The sequence below is a fragment of the Mustelus asterias genome, chromosome 8, assembly GCF_964213995.1.
Source record: "Mustelus asterias chromosome 8, sMusAst1.hap1.1, whole genome shotgun sequence".
NCBI classification, from domain to species: Eukaryota; Metazoa; Chordata; class Chondrichthyes; order Carcharhiniformes; family Triakidae; genus Mustelus; species Mustelus asterias.
Window position 1 is genome coordinate 45,691,572 of NC_135808.1, and position 14,794 is coordinate 45,706,365.

The 14,794-nt window shown below is 45.9% G+C and overlaps 1 protein-coding gene across 1 annotated transcript in view; it reads left to right on the plus strand.

The window, feature by feature from the left end:
• The first annotated feature begins 3,179 nt into the window (after positions 1–3,179).
• Positions 3,180–14,794, plus strand: part of tnr (tenascin R (restrictin, janusin)) — a 383,262-nt gene continuing 371,647 nt past the window's right edge. Inside the window, exon 1 of the mRNA XM_078219166.1 lies at positions 3,180–3,639. Coding sequence (XP_078075292.1) covers positions 3,180–3,639 — 460 coding nt within the window. The remainder of the gene's footprint in view (positions 3,640–14,794) is intronic.

Consider the following 14,794-nt stretch of genomic DNA (forward strand, 5'->3'; position numbering starts at 1 on the left):
CTATGAGGAGAGATTGGGTAAACTGGGGTTGTTCTCCCTGGAAAGACGGAGAATGAGGGGAGATCTAATAGAGGTGTACAAGATTATGAAGGGGATAGATAGGGTGAACAGTGGGAAGCTTTTTCCCAGGTCGGAGGTGACGATCACGAGGGGTCATGGGCTCAAGGTGAGAGGGGCGAAGTATAACTCAGACATCAGAGGGACGTTTTTTACACAGAGGGTGGTGGGGGCCTCGAATGCGCTGCCAAGTAGGGTGGTGGAGGCAGACACGCTGACATCGTTTAAGACTTACCTGGATAGTCACATGAGCAGCCTGGGAATGGAGGGATACAAACGATTGGTCTAGTTGGACCAAGGAGCGGCACAGGCTTGGAGGGCCGAAGGGCCTGTTTCCTGTGCTGTACTGTTCTTTGTTCTTTGTGGCATCTTATTTGTTTCCTCCTTTGTAAAGACAGAATTAAAGAATGTGTTTCGTTGGTCAGCCACTTCTTTGTTGTCCATTATAAATTCCCCTGTTTCTGACTATATTTGTCTTCACCAATCCTTTTCTCCTCGCGTGCCTATAGAAACTTTTACAGTCAGTTTTTAGGTTCCCCGCAAACTTACTCTCACACTCTACTTTCCCCTTCTTAATCAATCCCTTGGTCCTCCTTTGCTGATTTCTAAACTGCTTCCAGTCCTCTTGTCTGTTGTTTCTTTCTCTAAGTCCCAACACCTTTCATACCAGGTGGAGGGATGGATCGTTCGTAAACACGTGGACCACCTGAGGAGTAGAGAGACGCTCCAGCAGTCATTGTTGCCATGAAGAATTAGTTTTGAAGCACCAAAATACCTGATCAACCTGTTATAGACATAACTGATGTTCCTATGGAAACAAGTACGAATAAATTGCCTGTAAACTGCCGGTTATTACAGTTCCTTCTCATGTTGATTCTGCGGAAGCATCTCAAACTATAGAATTAGCCACTCTACCAGAGACAGAAAATGTCTGCAGAGACTCAATTTGTATTATTGAACCTGTTTATATAGTGTGTAACTATAATTCAGCACTCAGTGCAAATATAATTACTTCAGATTTTGATCATTTTCCATTCAGCTGTATAAAATAATTTGGTAAATAAGGATTGTAAAGAGGAGTTAAAGGGGGAGGGATGTGGTGATTGTCACTTTAAGACCAGCCTTACTGATGTGGTGTGGTCATTTGGATGTTGAATTAAAACACCGAGGTTTCCTAGCCCAGGAACTTTCAACACACCTCGAGTGAGTTAGAGACACTGTTTGTCTCTGGCTTCCAGCTAGCAAACCATCGATAGCAGGCCTCCCAACACCAGGGAGAGAAAGAGAGAGAGAGAGACAAAAACATTGCTTCAGTCTGCAGTCCAAATAGCTTTTGATGAAAATGAAACCAAAACCTTGGACTTTTTATGTGGGGAAAAAACTGTCCAAACACAGCACCTAACCTGTTAATCATGCTCCACCCAACAATTCCAGAAAGGTCATAAAACTCCAGGACACTGCATCAGCCCAGCTCCAGTAACTATGATAGGATACTGGCCGAGCCAGTACAACAAGAATAAACACCAGGGCCTGTTAAAAAAAAACTGCAGAAAAACATGATTAAAATACATTTGTTAAAGGCACCCTATTGTCACAATTGACACTGAGACACGCACTCAGAATTAGACAGGAGTGAATCAATCCCTTTTATTCATTGTGTGTAAGATATATACAGCAGCTGACACTGAAACACATACACACTCATACTGTATTAGACAGGAGTGAATCAACCTGGATGAGCACTTGGTACATCATAACATTCAGGGCTATGGGCCAAGTGCTGGCAGATGGGATTAGGGGTAGGTAGGTGAGGTGGTTCCCATGTGTCAGTGCAGACTCGATAGGCCGAAAGATCTCTTCTGAATCTGTGATTCTGCAAATCCCTTTTATTCACTTTGTGTAGGATATATACAGGAGCTGACAGTGAAACACATGCACAAACAGGCAGTTAGCACAGCGATGCTTCTTGGAAAAGGGTGATTTTCTGAAGTTACCCAGGCTCTGACACTGATCTGAGCTATGAGGCTGGCTTGCTGGTGAGTTAAGTGCCAGGTCTTGATCGAACAGGATAAATTGAGCCTAGAATTGGATGCAGTGCGACTGAGCTCAATCTCGTAGTGGAGCAGATTCTGGAGGCTGGAGCAGGCATCCAAGTCCTGTTTTCTCTTGGCTCGTGCCTCCAACTCACACACCCCCTGGTGATTCTCTGCTCATACTTTTTCTTGTCTCTCCACCTTAGGGAACACGTGTGTTCCAGTTATTCTTCCTTGCCGAGGAAATGGCTGGCAACATCGTCAAACGAGTAACACATAGGCACGGGGAAAGGAGAAGCAGATAAATTGCAAGTTCGACTAAAATGGGTCATGCTTTGAATTTGTTCCTCGAAGGGATCTATTCATCAAATTGCTAATAAGCTTGGTGCTGATGTTACTGAGCTTTACACCAACTGTCTGAATGGGCTGTCTCAGTGACATCACACTGTGATATAAACTCTCACTGCTGTCATTCTCAGAAAGAAGACTCTCATTCTGAGCTCGAGTCTCAGCTTTCTCTCCCTTCAATAACTTTTATTTTATTCAAGAGCTTTTATTTTTAGAATGGAGTAGACATCACAAGGAGCAATCACCAAACAGAATTCAGCAGCAAGCCTCATAAAGGAAAATCAGGAAAGATTGTTCATAGAGGTAGGTTTTAAGGGATGTCTTAAGGAGGAAAGGGAGACAGAAAAATTTTGGGGGGAGTTTCAGAGTTTTGGGCCAAATGCGACGGAAGACCTGGTCACCAGCGGTGGAGCTGAAAATAGGGGATTGTCAAGAGGATGGAAATAGAGCAGCGCAGATCATGGAGGGTTGTGGAGGAGATCACAGAGATAAGCAAGGGTGAGGCCATGGAGGGATTTGAAAACGATGAGAAGTTGAAACTTGAGGTGCAGTCAGACTGGAAGGTGGTAAAGGATTGCAAGCACAATGGGGATTGGGAGAGCAGAGTTCCTGCAGGATGGGAGATCAGCTGGGAGAGAGCTGGGATTCAGGATTCAGCAGCAGATTGAATTTTAAATCCATGTTTTTTTTTGGCAGTTCCTTGAACTGGATACCCTCTCGCCAAAGAAACTGTAACGTGAGATGCTGATGATGCTGCTCGCAGTCCTGGCAGTTTGCCTCAGTACCCTGCTGGATCCAGGCGAGTGCCGGCTGATGGTCAGTGCTCTTCGGCGAAAGCGTGATGAAGCAGCAGCTCGAAGCCACCATATTAACCACACGGTGCCAGTCAAACAGTCTATTGTCTTTAACCATGTCTATAACATCAACGTGCCTCTCGAATCCTTGTGTTCAGTGACCATGGAGAGTTCCTCAGAACAAACTGGGTCTCCAGAGGGTGAATACATCACTCGAGATAACCAAGAAAACCTGGACACTCAGGTAGCTTTCACTCATAACATCAATATACCTAAACAGTTGTATGACTGCCCACACACCACCCTGCTGGAGAACATCATCAACCGGCTCAAAATACTCGAGAGAGAGGTGTCCATCCTCAGACAACAATGCAGCACCGGCTGCATGGGAGAGAACTCAGCCTCAGGTAGGAGACCCGCCCCCTGGATCCATCCCAGACCCTCTCCACTTCCGTCAAACTCCCCAAAAACCTCTGGATCCCAATCCCATGATTCCTCCACATTCACAGGGAGGTAGACAGCCCAGCTACACTTGACATAAAGTACTTTTTAAATTTATTCATGACCCTTTCAAATAGTTGGGTGGAGCATGATTAATAGGCTAGGTGCTGCGTTTGGACAGTTTTTCCCCCACAGGAAAATACCAAGGTTTTGGTTTCATTTTTGTCAGAAGCTGTTTGGACTGCAGACTGAAAGCAGTGTTTTTGTCTCTCTCTCTCTCCCTGGTGTTGGAAATGCTGCTGTTGGTGGTTTGCTCGCTAGATGCCAATGGCAAACAGTGTCTCTCTCTTTCACTCGAGGTGTGCTGCAAGTTCCTGGACGAGGAAACCTCAGCATTTTAATTCAAGGTGGTATCGTGGCACTGCTGCCTCACAGCGCCAGGGACCTGGGTTCGTTTACAGCCCTGCGTAAAGTACGCACGTTCTCCCCGGGCACGAGCTTATGAAGTCAGAAAACAGGTGTGGTTCACGCCTGTTTTTTGGACGAGTTTGGCAATGCGATTTGCACCAGATGAAGGGGGAGTGGAGCTTAAGCTTGCTGGTGAAGTTGGCTTTAGAGCAGTCAGGCGCCATTGCGCAGGGCTTTCCAATCCCAGAGTGAACTGGGAGACGCCCTCCAACTACCCCCTCCATATAATTTGGCTTTGGACCCTTTGGGGTGTGGTGCCAAACCTACTTACAAGACAGTGCCAGTAGCATTGCATTCGGCGTGAAACCAGGCACATACCTGATTCCTGGCTCACACACCATCTTACCGGCTCGCCAGACTGATTGACTGACACGTGGGTTTCCTCGGGTCCTCTGATTTCCTTCTGCAGTCCAGAGATGTGCAGGTTAGGTGGATTGGCCATGCTGAATTGCCCCTAAATGTGTGCTGGGATAGCAGAGTGGAGCTTGAATAAGATGCTCTTTCAGAAAGTTGGTGCAAACCTGATGGGCTGAATGGCCTTATTCTGCATTGTAGGGATTCTATGGATCTCAGGAGTGAATACAGGCTGGGTGAGTGAGAGACCACCGGGGTTTCTGAGTGGTATAGTCTGTAAGATATAGTCTTACAGCATGTGAGGCCATTCTGCCCATTGTAACCTATGCCAGCTCTTCGAAAGAGCTGCCCAATTTAGTTCCACACCCTGGCTTTTTCCCGATAACCCTGTAAGTAAGTCCACTTCATGTCCATTAACTTATGAAAGTTTGTGTATGTTCTGATTTCAAGCCCTATCATGTAGTGCCAGGGGAATCAGTTTCTCTCTGTTTGCCGTGTCAAAACGTCTCATCATTATAACTAGCCATTGGGCTCCTTTTAAACATCTCTGCTCGAAGGAGAACAAACACAGCTTCTGCAAACTTTTCACACTGAATTTCCTCACCCCTTCTATCATCCTGGTAAACGCTCCTCTGAACCCTCTCCGAATTGTTCTTCAGAAGGTGAGCTGTCTTCTTGAACAACTGCAGTTCACATGGTGAACCATCCACAATACTGTTAGTGAGGGAGTTCCAAGATTTTGACCCAGCAACAAGAAAGGAATGGCAATATATTTTGAAGTCAGGATGGTGAGTGACTTGGAAGGGAACTTAGAAACATAGAAAAACTACAGCACAAAACAGGCCCTTCGGCCCCACAAGTTGTGCCAAACATATCCCTACCTTTTAGGCCTACCTGTAACCCTCCATCCTATTAAGTCCCATGTACTCATCCAGGAGTCTCTTAAAAGACCCTATTGAGTTTGCCTCCACCAACACTGACGGCAGCCGATTCCACTCGCCCACCACCCTCGGTGTGAAAAACTTCCCCCTAACATTTCCCCTGTACCTACCCCCCAGCACCTTAAACCTGTGTCCTCTCGTAGCAGCCATTTCCACCCTGGGAAAAAGCCTCTGAGAGTCCACCCGATCTATGCCTCTCAACATCTTATATACCTCTATTAGGTTTCCTCTCATCCCATGTCTCTCCAAGGAGAAAAGACCGAGCTCCCTCAGCCTATCCTTATAACTTAGTGGTGTTGTTCCCATGTAACTGCTGCCCTTGTCCATCTAGGTTTTAGTAGTCTTGGGTTTGGAAGGTGCTGCCTTAGGAACCTTGGTGAATTTCTGCAGTACACCTTGTGTATACACGTTGCCGCTGTTTGTCAGTGGTGGATGGAATGGATGTTGAAAGTGGTAGAAGGAGTGCCAATCAAGTGGATGCTTTGTCACAATTGTTACAGCATAGGAGAGGCCATTCATCCTGTTATATCTGTTCTCGCTCTTTGAAGAACATAAGAACATAAGAAATAGGAGCAGGAGTAGGTCACCTAGCCCCTCGAGCCTGCCCCGCCATTCAATAAGATCATGGCTGATCTGAAGTGAAACAGTTTCACTTACCTGCCTGCTCCCCATAAACCTTAATTCCCCTACCGATCAGAAATCCATCTATCCGTGACTTAAACATATTCAACGAGGTAGCCTCCACCACTTCAGTGGGCAGAGAATTCCAGAGATTCACCACCCTCCTCAACTCTGTCCTAAACTGACCCCCCTTTATTTTGAGGCTGTGCCCTCTAGTTCTGGTTTCCTTTCTAAGTGGAAAGAATCTCTCCACTTCTACCCTATCCAGCCCCTTCATTATCTTATATGCCTCTATAAGATCACCCCTCCCTCAGCCTTCTAAACTCCAACGAGTACAAACCTAATCTGCTCAATCTCTCCTCATAATTTACACCCCTCATCTCTGGTATCAACCTGGTGAACCTTCTCTGCACTCCCTCCAAGGCCAATATATCCTTTCGCAAGTAAGGGGACCAAAACTGCACACAGTATTCCAGCTGCGGCCTCACCAATGCCTCACAGATGCAGCAAGATTTCTCTGCTTTTATATTCTATCCCCCTCGCGATAAATGCCAACATCCCATTTGCCTTCTTGATCACCTGTTGTACTTGCAGACTGAGTTTTTGTGACTCATGCACAAGGACCCCCAGTCCCTTTGCACAATAGCATGTTGCAATTTTTTTCCATTTAAATAATCCAATTTGCTATTATTTCTTCCAAGGAGCATTTACCTTGAGCCACTTCCCTGTTTTCTCTCTGTAACGTTGCACATTCTTCCTTTTTAGATAATAATCCAATTCCCTCTTGAATACTTCAATTGAACCTGCCTCCAACACACCGTCAGTCAGTGCATTCCAGATCCTAACCACTCATTGTGTGAAAATCTTTCTCCTCATACCTCCATTGCTTCCTTTTCCAATTGACTTCAATCTGTGCAGTTCTCGATCTTTCCAGCAATGGGGACGGTTTCTCCCTCTCTACTCTGTCTAAATTCCTCCTGACTTTGAATACCTCGATCAGATCACCTCTCAGCACTCTCCAATCTATCCACTCAACTGAAGTTCCTTGGGATGTGAATCTTTTCTGCTCTCTTTCCAGTGTCTTCACATCCTTCCTAAAGTGTGGTGCCCAGGACGGACACAATGTTCCAGCTGAGGGCAAAACATTGTTTTATACAAGATACACATATCCTCCTTGCCAAATCCTATGTCCTGATTACTAAACTCTCGGATATTGTATATTTTGTTGATCGTGCTCTCGACCTGTCCTGCCACCTCCATGACTTATACACCTAGGTCCCTCTGCTCCTGCACCCACTTTAGAATTGTATCCCTTATGTTATATTGTCTTTCCATGTTTTTCCTACCAAATAAATCACTTCACATTCTCTGCATTGAATTTCATTTGCCATTTCCCTATATCTTTTTGAAGTTCTGCACTATCCTCACAGTTTTGCATCATCCACACATTTTGAAATTGTACCATGTACACCAAGTACTCTGGCACTGCTCCCTGGCGCACTGCCTAGGTCATTTCTACCTAAGAAGCAAAACAATGATCTTAATACTGACCTCTGGGGAATCATCTATCCCTTACAGTCAGAAATGGGAAAATTCAAAATGGGGAATAAAGAAATGGCTGAGGAATTAAAATCATACTTTGCTTCAGTCTTCACAAAAGAAGACATGAAAAATGTACCAGAAGTTCTGAGAGAAACAAGTTTTAGTGAGGAGCTGAAGGAAACCAGCATTAGTAGAGAAATGGATTGAAGGTGAATAAATTTCCAGGTCCTGATAGTCTTCATCCAGGACTGTCCCTGGAAACATTAGATCCATTGGAGATTAAGAACAAAGAACAAAGAACAGTACAGTACAGGAAACAGGCCCTTCGGCCCTCCAAGCCTGTGCCGCTCATTGGTCCAACTAGACCATTCGTTTGTATCCCTCCATTCCCAAACTGCTCATGTAAGTCTTAAACAATGCCAGCGTGCCTGCCTCCACCACCCTACTTGGCAGCGCATTCCAGGCCCCCACCACTCTCTGCATAAAAAACGTCCCTCTGATATCTGAGTAATACCTCGCCCCTCTCACCTTGAGCCCGTGACCCCACGTGATTGTCACCTCCGACCTGGGAAAAAGCTTCCCACTGTTCACCCTATCTATACCCTTCATAATTTTGTACACCTCTATTAGGTCTCCCTTCATTCTCCGTCTTTCCAGGGAGAACAAGCCCAGTTTACCCAATCACTCCTCATAGCTAAGACCCTCCATACCAGGCAACATCCTGGTAAACCTTCTCTGCACGCTCTCTAAAGCCTCCACGTCCTTCTGGTAGTGCGGCAACCAGAACTGGATGCAGTACTCCAAATGTGGCCTAACCAGTGTTCTATACAGCTGCAACATCAGACTCCAGCTTTTATACTCTATACCCCGTCCTATAAAGGCAAGCATACCATATGCCTTCTTCACCACCTTCTCCACCTGTGCTGCCACCTTCAAGGATTTGTGGACTTGCACACCTAGTGTTTCTATACTCTTGATGGCTCTGCAATTTATTGTATAACTCCCCCCGACATTAGTTCTTCCAAAATGCATCACTTCGCATTTATCTGGATTAAATTCCATCTGCCATTTCTCCGCCTAATTTTCCAGCCTATCTACATCCTGCTGTATTGTCTGACAATGTTCATTGCTCTCCGCAAGTCCAGCCATCTTCGTGTCATCCGCAAACTTGCTGATTACACCAGTTACACCTTCTTCCAAATCATTTATATATATCACAAATAGCAGAGGTCCCAGTACAGAGCCCTGCGGAACACCACTGGTCACAGACCTCCAGCCGGAAAAAGACCCTTCGACTGCTACCCTCTGTCTCCTGTGGCCAAGCCAGTTTTCTACCCATCTCGCCACCTCTCCTTGTATCCCATGAGCCTTAACCTTCTTAACCAACCGGCCATGAGGGACTTTGTCAAATGCCTCACTGAAATCCATATAGACGACATCCACGGCCCTTCCTTCGTCAACCATTTTTGTCACTTCCTCAAAAAACTCCACCAAATTTGTAAGGCACGACCTCCCGCTTACAAAACCATGCTGTCTGTCACTAATGAGATTGTTCCATTCTAAATGCGCATACATCCTGTCTCTAAGAATCCTCTCCAACAACTTCCCCACCACGGACGTCAAGCTCACTGGCCTATAAATACCCAGATTATCCCAGCTACCCTTCTTAAATAATGATACCACATTCGCTATCCCCCAATCCTCAGGGACCTCGGCCATGTCCAATGAAGAGACAAAGATTTCCGTCAGAGGCCCAGCAATTACATCTCTTGTCTCCCAGACCACTCTAGGATAGATGCCATCAGACCCTGGGGATTTGTCAGTTTTAATGTTACCTAAAAAATCTAACACTTCCACCCTTGTAATGGAGATTCTCTCTAACGGGTCAACACCTCCCTCTGAGACACTCCCAGTCAACAAGTCCCTCTCCTTTGTGAATACCGATGCAAAGTATTCATTTAGGATCTCCCCTATTCCCTTGGGTTCTAAGCATAATTCCCCTCCTCTGTCCCTGAGAGGTCCGACTTTTTCCCTGACAACTCTTTTGTTCCTAACATATGAATAAAATGCCTTAGGATTCTCCTTAATCCTATCTGCCAAGAATATTTCGTGACCTCTTTTTGCCCTTCTAACTCCCTGTTTGAGTTCTTTCCTACTCTCCCTGTATTCCTCCAGAGCTCCATCTGTTTTCAGTTGCCTGGACCTAACGTACGCCTCTCTTTTCTTTCTGATCAGATCCTCAATTTCCCTGGTTATCCACGGCTCTCGAATCCTACCTTTCCTATCCTTCCTTTTTACAGGCACATGCCTATCCTGCAGCCTTATCAACTGTTCCTTAAAAGACTCCCACATGCCAGACGCGGACTTACCCCCGAACAGCCTCTCTCAATCAACGGCCAATTCCTGCCTAATCCGGCTATAGTTAGCCTTCCCCCAATTTAGCACCCTCCCCTTAGGACAACACTCGTCCTTGTCCATTACTATCCTAAAGTTAACAGAATTGTTGTCACTATTTGCCCCTACCGAAACTTTGACGACCTGACCGGGCTCATTTCCCAGAACGAGGTCCAGTATAGTCCCCTCTCTAGTCGGGCTATCTACATACTGTTCCAAAGAACCTTCCAGTACGCATTTTACAAATTCCTCCCCGTCCAGACCCCCAGCCCTAAGCACTTTTCAGTCTATACCAGGGAAATGGAAGTCTCCCACTACAACAACCCTATTTTTTCTGCACATATCCAGAATCTCCTGACATATCCGTTCCTCCACTTCCCGTGGGCTGTTGGGAGGCCTGTAGTACACCCCCAGCATAGTGATTGCACCTTTCCTGTTTCTGAGCTCCACCCACAGCGACTCATTACATGACCCCTCTAAATTGTCCACCCTCTGCACCGCTGTAATATGCTCCCTAACTAATACCGTTACTCCCCCACCTTTTTTAGCCCCTCCTCTGTCTCGCCTAAAACACTTATACCCGGGAATATTCAGCTGCCAGTCCTGTCCTTCTTTTAACCATGTCTCCGTCACCGCAACCACATCCAAATTCCACGTAAGCATTAAGGTCCTAAGTTCGTCTGTCTTACCCGTTACACTCCTCGCATTGAAGCAGATGCACTCCAGACCTCCAGGCCCACTCAGGTCATCCTCCTCCAGAGTGCTCCTCTTCTTATCTAGCCTTGCCCTGGCCCCCAGCTTGATGTGGAGATGCTGGCATTGGACTGGGGTGAACACAGTAAGAAGTCTCACAACACCAGGTTAAAGTCCAACAGGTTTATTTGGTAGCAAATACCATAAGCTTTCGGAGCACTGCTCCTTCGTCAGATGGAGTGGAAATGCCCCAGCCTCAGTACTTACTGACCTACTGTTTTGATCCCCACCCCCCTGCCACACTAGTTTAAACTCTGCCGAAACACTCTCGCAAAACTCCCAGCCAGGATATTTGTGCCCTTCCAGTTAAGGTGTAACCCATCCTTTCCATACAGGTGCCATCCTCTCATGAAGACTTCCCAATGATCTTTGAATTTGAAACCCTCCCTCTTGCACCAGTCCTTTAGCCGTGTGTTTAATTGTAGAATCTCCCTGTTCCTGGCCTCACTAGCACTAGGCACTGGGAGCAGTCCAGAGATTGCTACCCTGGAGGCCTTATTTTTTAGCCTAGCACCCATCTCCCTGAATTGCTCTCGTATGATCCCCCTGTTCTTTCTACCTATAATCGGAAGACAGATTGTTACTTGAATGGGTGTAAATTGAGAGAGGTGGATACTCATCAAGACCTTGGTATCCTCATGCATCAGTTGCTGCAAGTAAGTGCACAACTACAGTAGGCAGTAAAGAAGGCAAATGGTATGTTGGCCTTGATAGCGAGAGGATTTGCATATCGGGATAGGGATGTTTTACTGCAGTTGTTTAGGGCATTGGTGAGGCCACACCTGGAGTATTGTATGCAGTTTTGGTGTCCTTATCTGAGGAAGGATGTCCTTACTATAGAGAGACTGCATTGAAGGTTTACCAGGCTGATTTCTGGGATGGCAGGAGTGTCATATGAGGGGAGACTATATTCCCGGGAGTTTAGAAGAGAGAGAGGGGATCCCCTAGAAACTTATGAAATTCTAACAGGGTTAGACAGGGTAGATTCAGAAAGAATATTCCCAATGGTGGGGGGAGTCCAGAACTAGGAGTCATAGTTTGAGGATAAGGGTTAGACCTTTTAGAACTGAGGTGAGGAGAAATTTCTTCACCGAGAGTGTGGTGAATGTGTGAAATTCACTACCACAGAATGTAGTTGAGGCCATAACGTTGTCTTATTTCAAGAAGAAATTAGATACAGCTCTTAGGGGTAAAAGGATCAAGGGATATGGAGGGAAGGTGGGATCAGGATTTGAATTTAATGATTAGCTATGATCAAAATGAATGACAGAGCAGGCTCGAAGGACCGAATGGCTCACTCCAGCTTCTAGTTTCTTTGTTTAATAGTCCAGTCAGAAGAACGTCTCTTCATTATTATATTTTTCCTCCGATCCCTTAACTAATGACACACCCACTGTCCCTTTAACATCACACGCTGATTTTAACCTGCTCTATGGTTCATCAGCACTTTGTCATTTCATCAAACAACTCAATCTCATTCATCAGGTACAATTCCTGCTGATTGCCCCTTAATAATGCGCTAAATACTTCTCCGAGTAAGGGTTAATCTTCTCCATGAGTATGTCATTTGAGGAGCATTGATGTTAGGCTGACTGTCTTGTGGCCAGGTTTATTCCCCAAAACAGGGCTATTACATTTGCAATCCAACTGTCCTCTGACACCACCCCCATATCTAAAAATAACTGAAAGCTTGTGCTGACTCCAACTAGTTTCCTCAGCAACTGAGGAGGCATCTCATCCGGACCAGGTGATTTGCTAACTTTGGAGTGATTCCGACCTATATAACAGCTCTTTAGATTTTATTTTTGTCCCATCCAATATCTCTGCTTCCTTGATCTCTACTGCTGTTCACACTCCCACAGTTCTAAATCTGTCCAATTGGATCCACCTGCTATGCTTCCCAGCAGGCATTGCAGAATCAATCAGGCAGCAGGCATGTTGCAGAGCAGGACAGTGTGTTGTTTTGATGTCTCCCGAGCTGCAGTGTCTGTAAGTTTAAAGAGATGGTTTCAAAGTTATTGCATGAGCATCCACTGCGAAATTCTCATTGTGAAGAGCAGCATTTTCACACAACGCAGCCCATTGTCCTTGAGCCAGGACTCCCTGTGGAGGCTGACGTAGTTTATGTGACTCTAACCCTCGTCCCTGTCCCCATCGTCTCCACAGCTGGCTCTGATAACAGACAGTAACATGAGGGTCAGAATTCCTGGAACGTCACACTTCTGGAGCAATGGGAACAGTCAGCAGTGTGCACACAATGAGGGCCCACTTGGACTTTGGCAATTCCCCTGCAATTTAAATGAGCAATGTGGGAATGTCGGGAATCACCTCTCCCTTATTCATTCCATTATACTAATGATGAGGTAGCATTCATTCCACTTACTATCCAGATTGAAGCTGTCTATCACTGCAGTATATCTCAATGGCATATTACCTCCAGTATTGAACGCCCATTATCACCAGATATCACTGATTTGTAAGTTCCTTATCAGTACTGTACAGTACTGTACTTCAGTTCTTAAAGGTTTGAATCAGTGTAATAATTCCTCTATAAAGTCCTCAACTGTACCATGTATTATATTCCCACATCCCCTGAACATATTCAAAAGAAATCCCATTGTTATATCCCCATCTGTGCCTCTTCACATGTTTTATTCACTCAGGTCATGTAGGCATTATTGGCAAGGCCAGAGATTATTCCTTGTCCCTAGTTGCCCTGGAGAAGGTGGTGGTGAGCTGACTTTTTGAACTGCTGCAGTCTGTATAGAACATAGAACATAGGAAAGCTACAGCACAAACAGGCCCTTCAGCCCATAAGTTGTGCCGAACATGTCCCTACCTATCAGGCTTACCGACAACCCTCTAGCTTACGAACTTCCATGAACTTATCCAAAAATCTCTTAAAAGACCCTATCGAATCCGCCTCCACCACCACTACCGGCAGCCGATTCCACACACCCACCACCCTCTGAGTGAAAAACTTACTCCTAACGTCTCCTCTGTACCTACTCCCCAGCACCCTAAACCTGTGACCTCTTGTGGCAACCATTTCAGCCCTGGGTAAAAGCCTCTGAGAATCCACTCTATCAATACCACTCAACATCTTATACACCTCTATCAGGTCACCTCTCATCCTTCGCTTCTCCAAGGAGAAAAGACCTAGCTCTCTCAACCTATCCTCATAAGGCATGCCACCTAATCCAGGCAACATCCTTGTAAATCTCCTCTGCATCCTTTCTATGGCTTCCACATCCTTTCTGAAATGAGGCGACCAGAACTGGGCACAGTACTCCAGGTGGGGTCTGATCAGGGTCCTATACAGCTGCAGCATTATCTCCCGATTTCTAAACTCAATTCCTCTATTGATGAAGGCCAGCATTCCATGCGCCTTCTTAACCACAGCCTCTACCTGCGATGCTGCTTTGAGCGTCCTATGAACCCGGACCCCAAGATCCCTCTGTTCTTCCACACTGCCAAGCGTCTTACCCTTAATATTATATTCTTTCATCCTATTCGACCTGCCAAAATGAACCACCACACACTTATCTGGGTTGAAGTCCATCTGCCACTTCTCCGCCCAGTCTTGCATCTTATCTATGTCTCGTTGCAACTGCTGACATCCCTCTACACTATCCACAACACCACCAACCTTTGTGTCATCAGCAAACTTGCCAACCCATCCCTCCACTTCCTTCCACCCATCCTTCCATCCTTCCAGGTCATTTATAAAAATTACAAAGAGCAAGGATCCCAGAACAGATCGCTGGGGCATTCCACTGGTGACCGACCTCCATGCTGAAAAAGACCCATCTACAACCACTCTTTGCCTTCAGTGGGCAAGCCAGTTCTGAATCCACAAAGCAATGTCCCCTTGTATCCCATGCCCCTTCACTTTTTCAATAAGCCTTGCATGGGGCACCTTATCAAACGCCTTGCTGAAATCCATATAAACTACATTTACTGCTCTTCCCTCGTCTGTGTGTCTAGTCACATCTTCAAAAAATTCAATCAGGCTCGTAAGACATGATCTGCCTCGGACAAAGCCGTG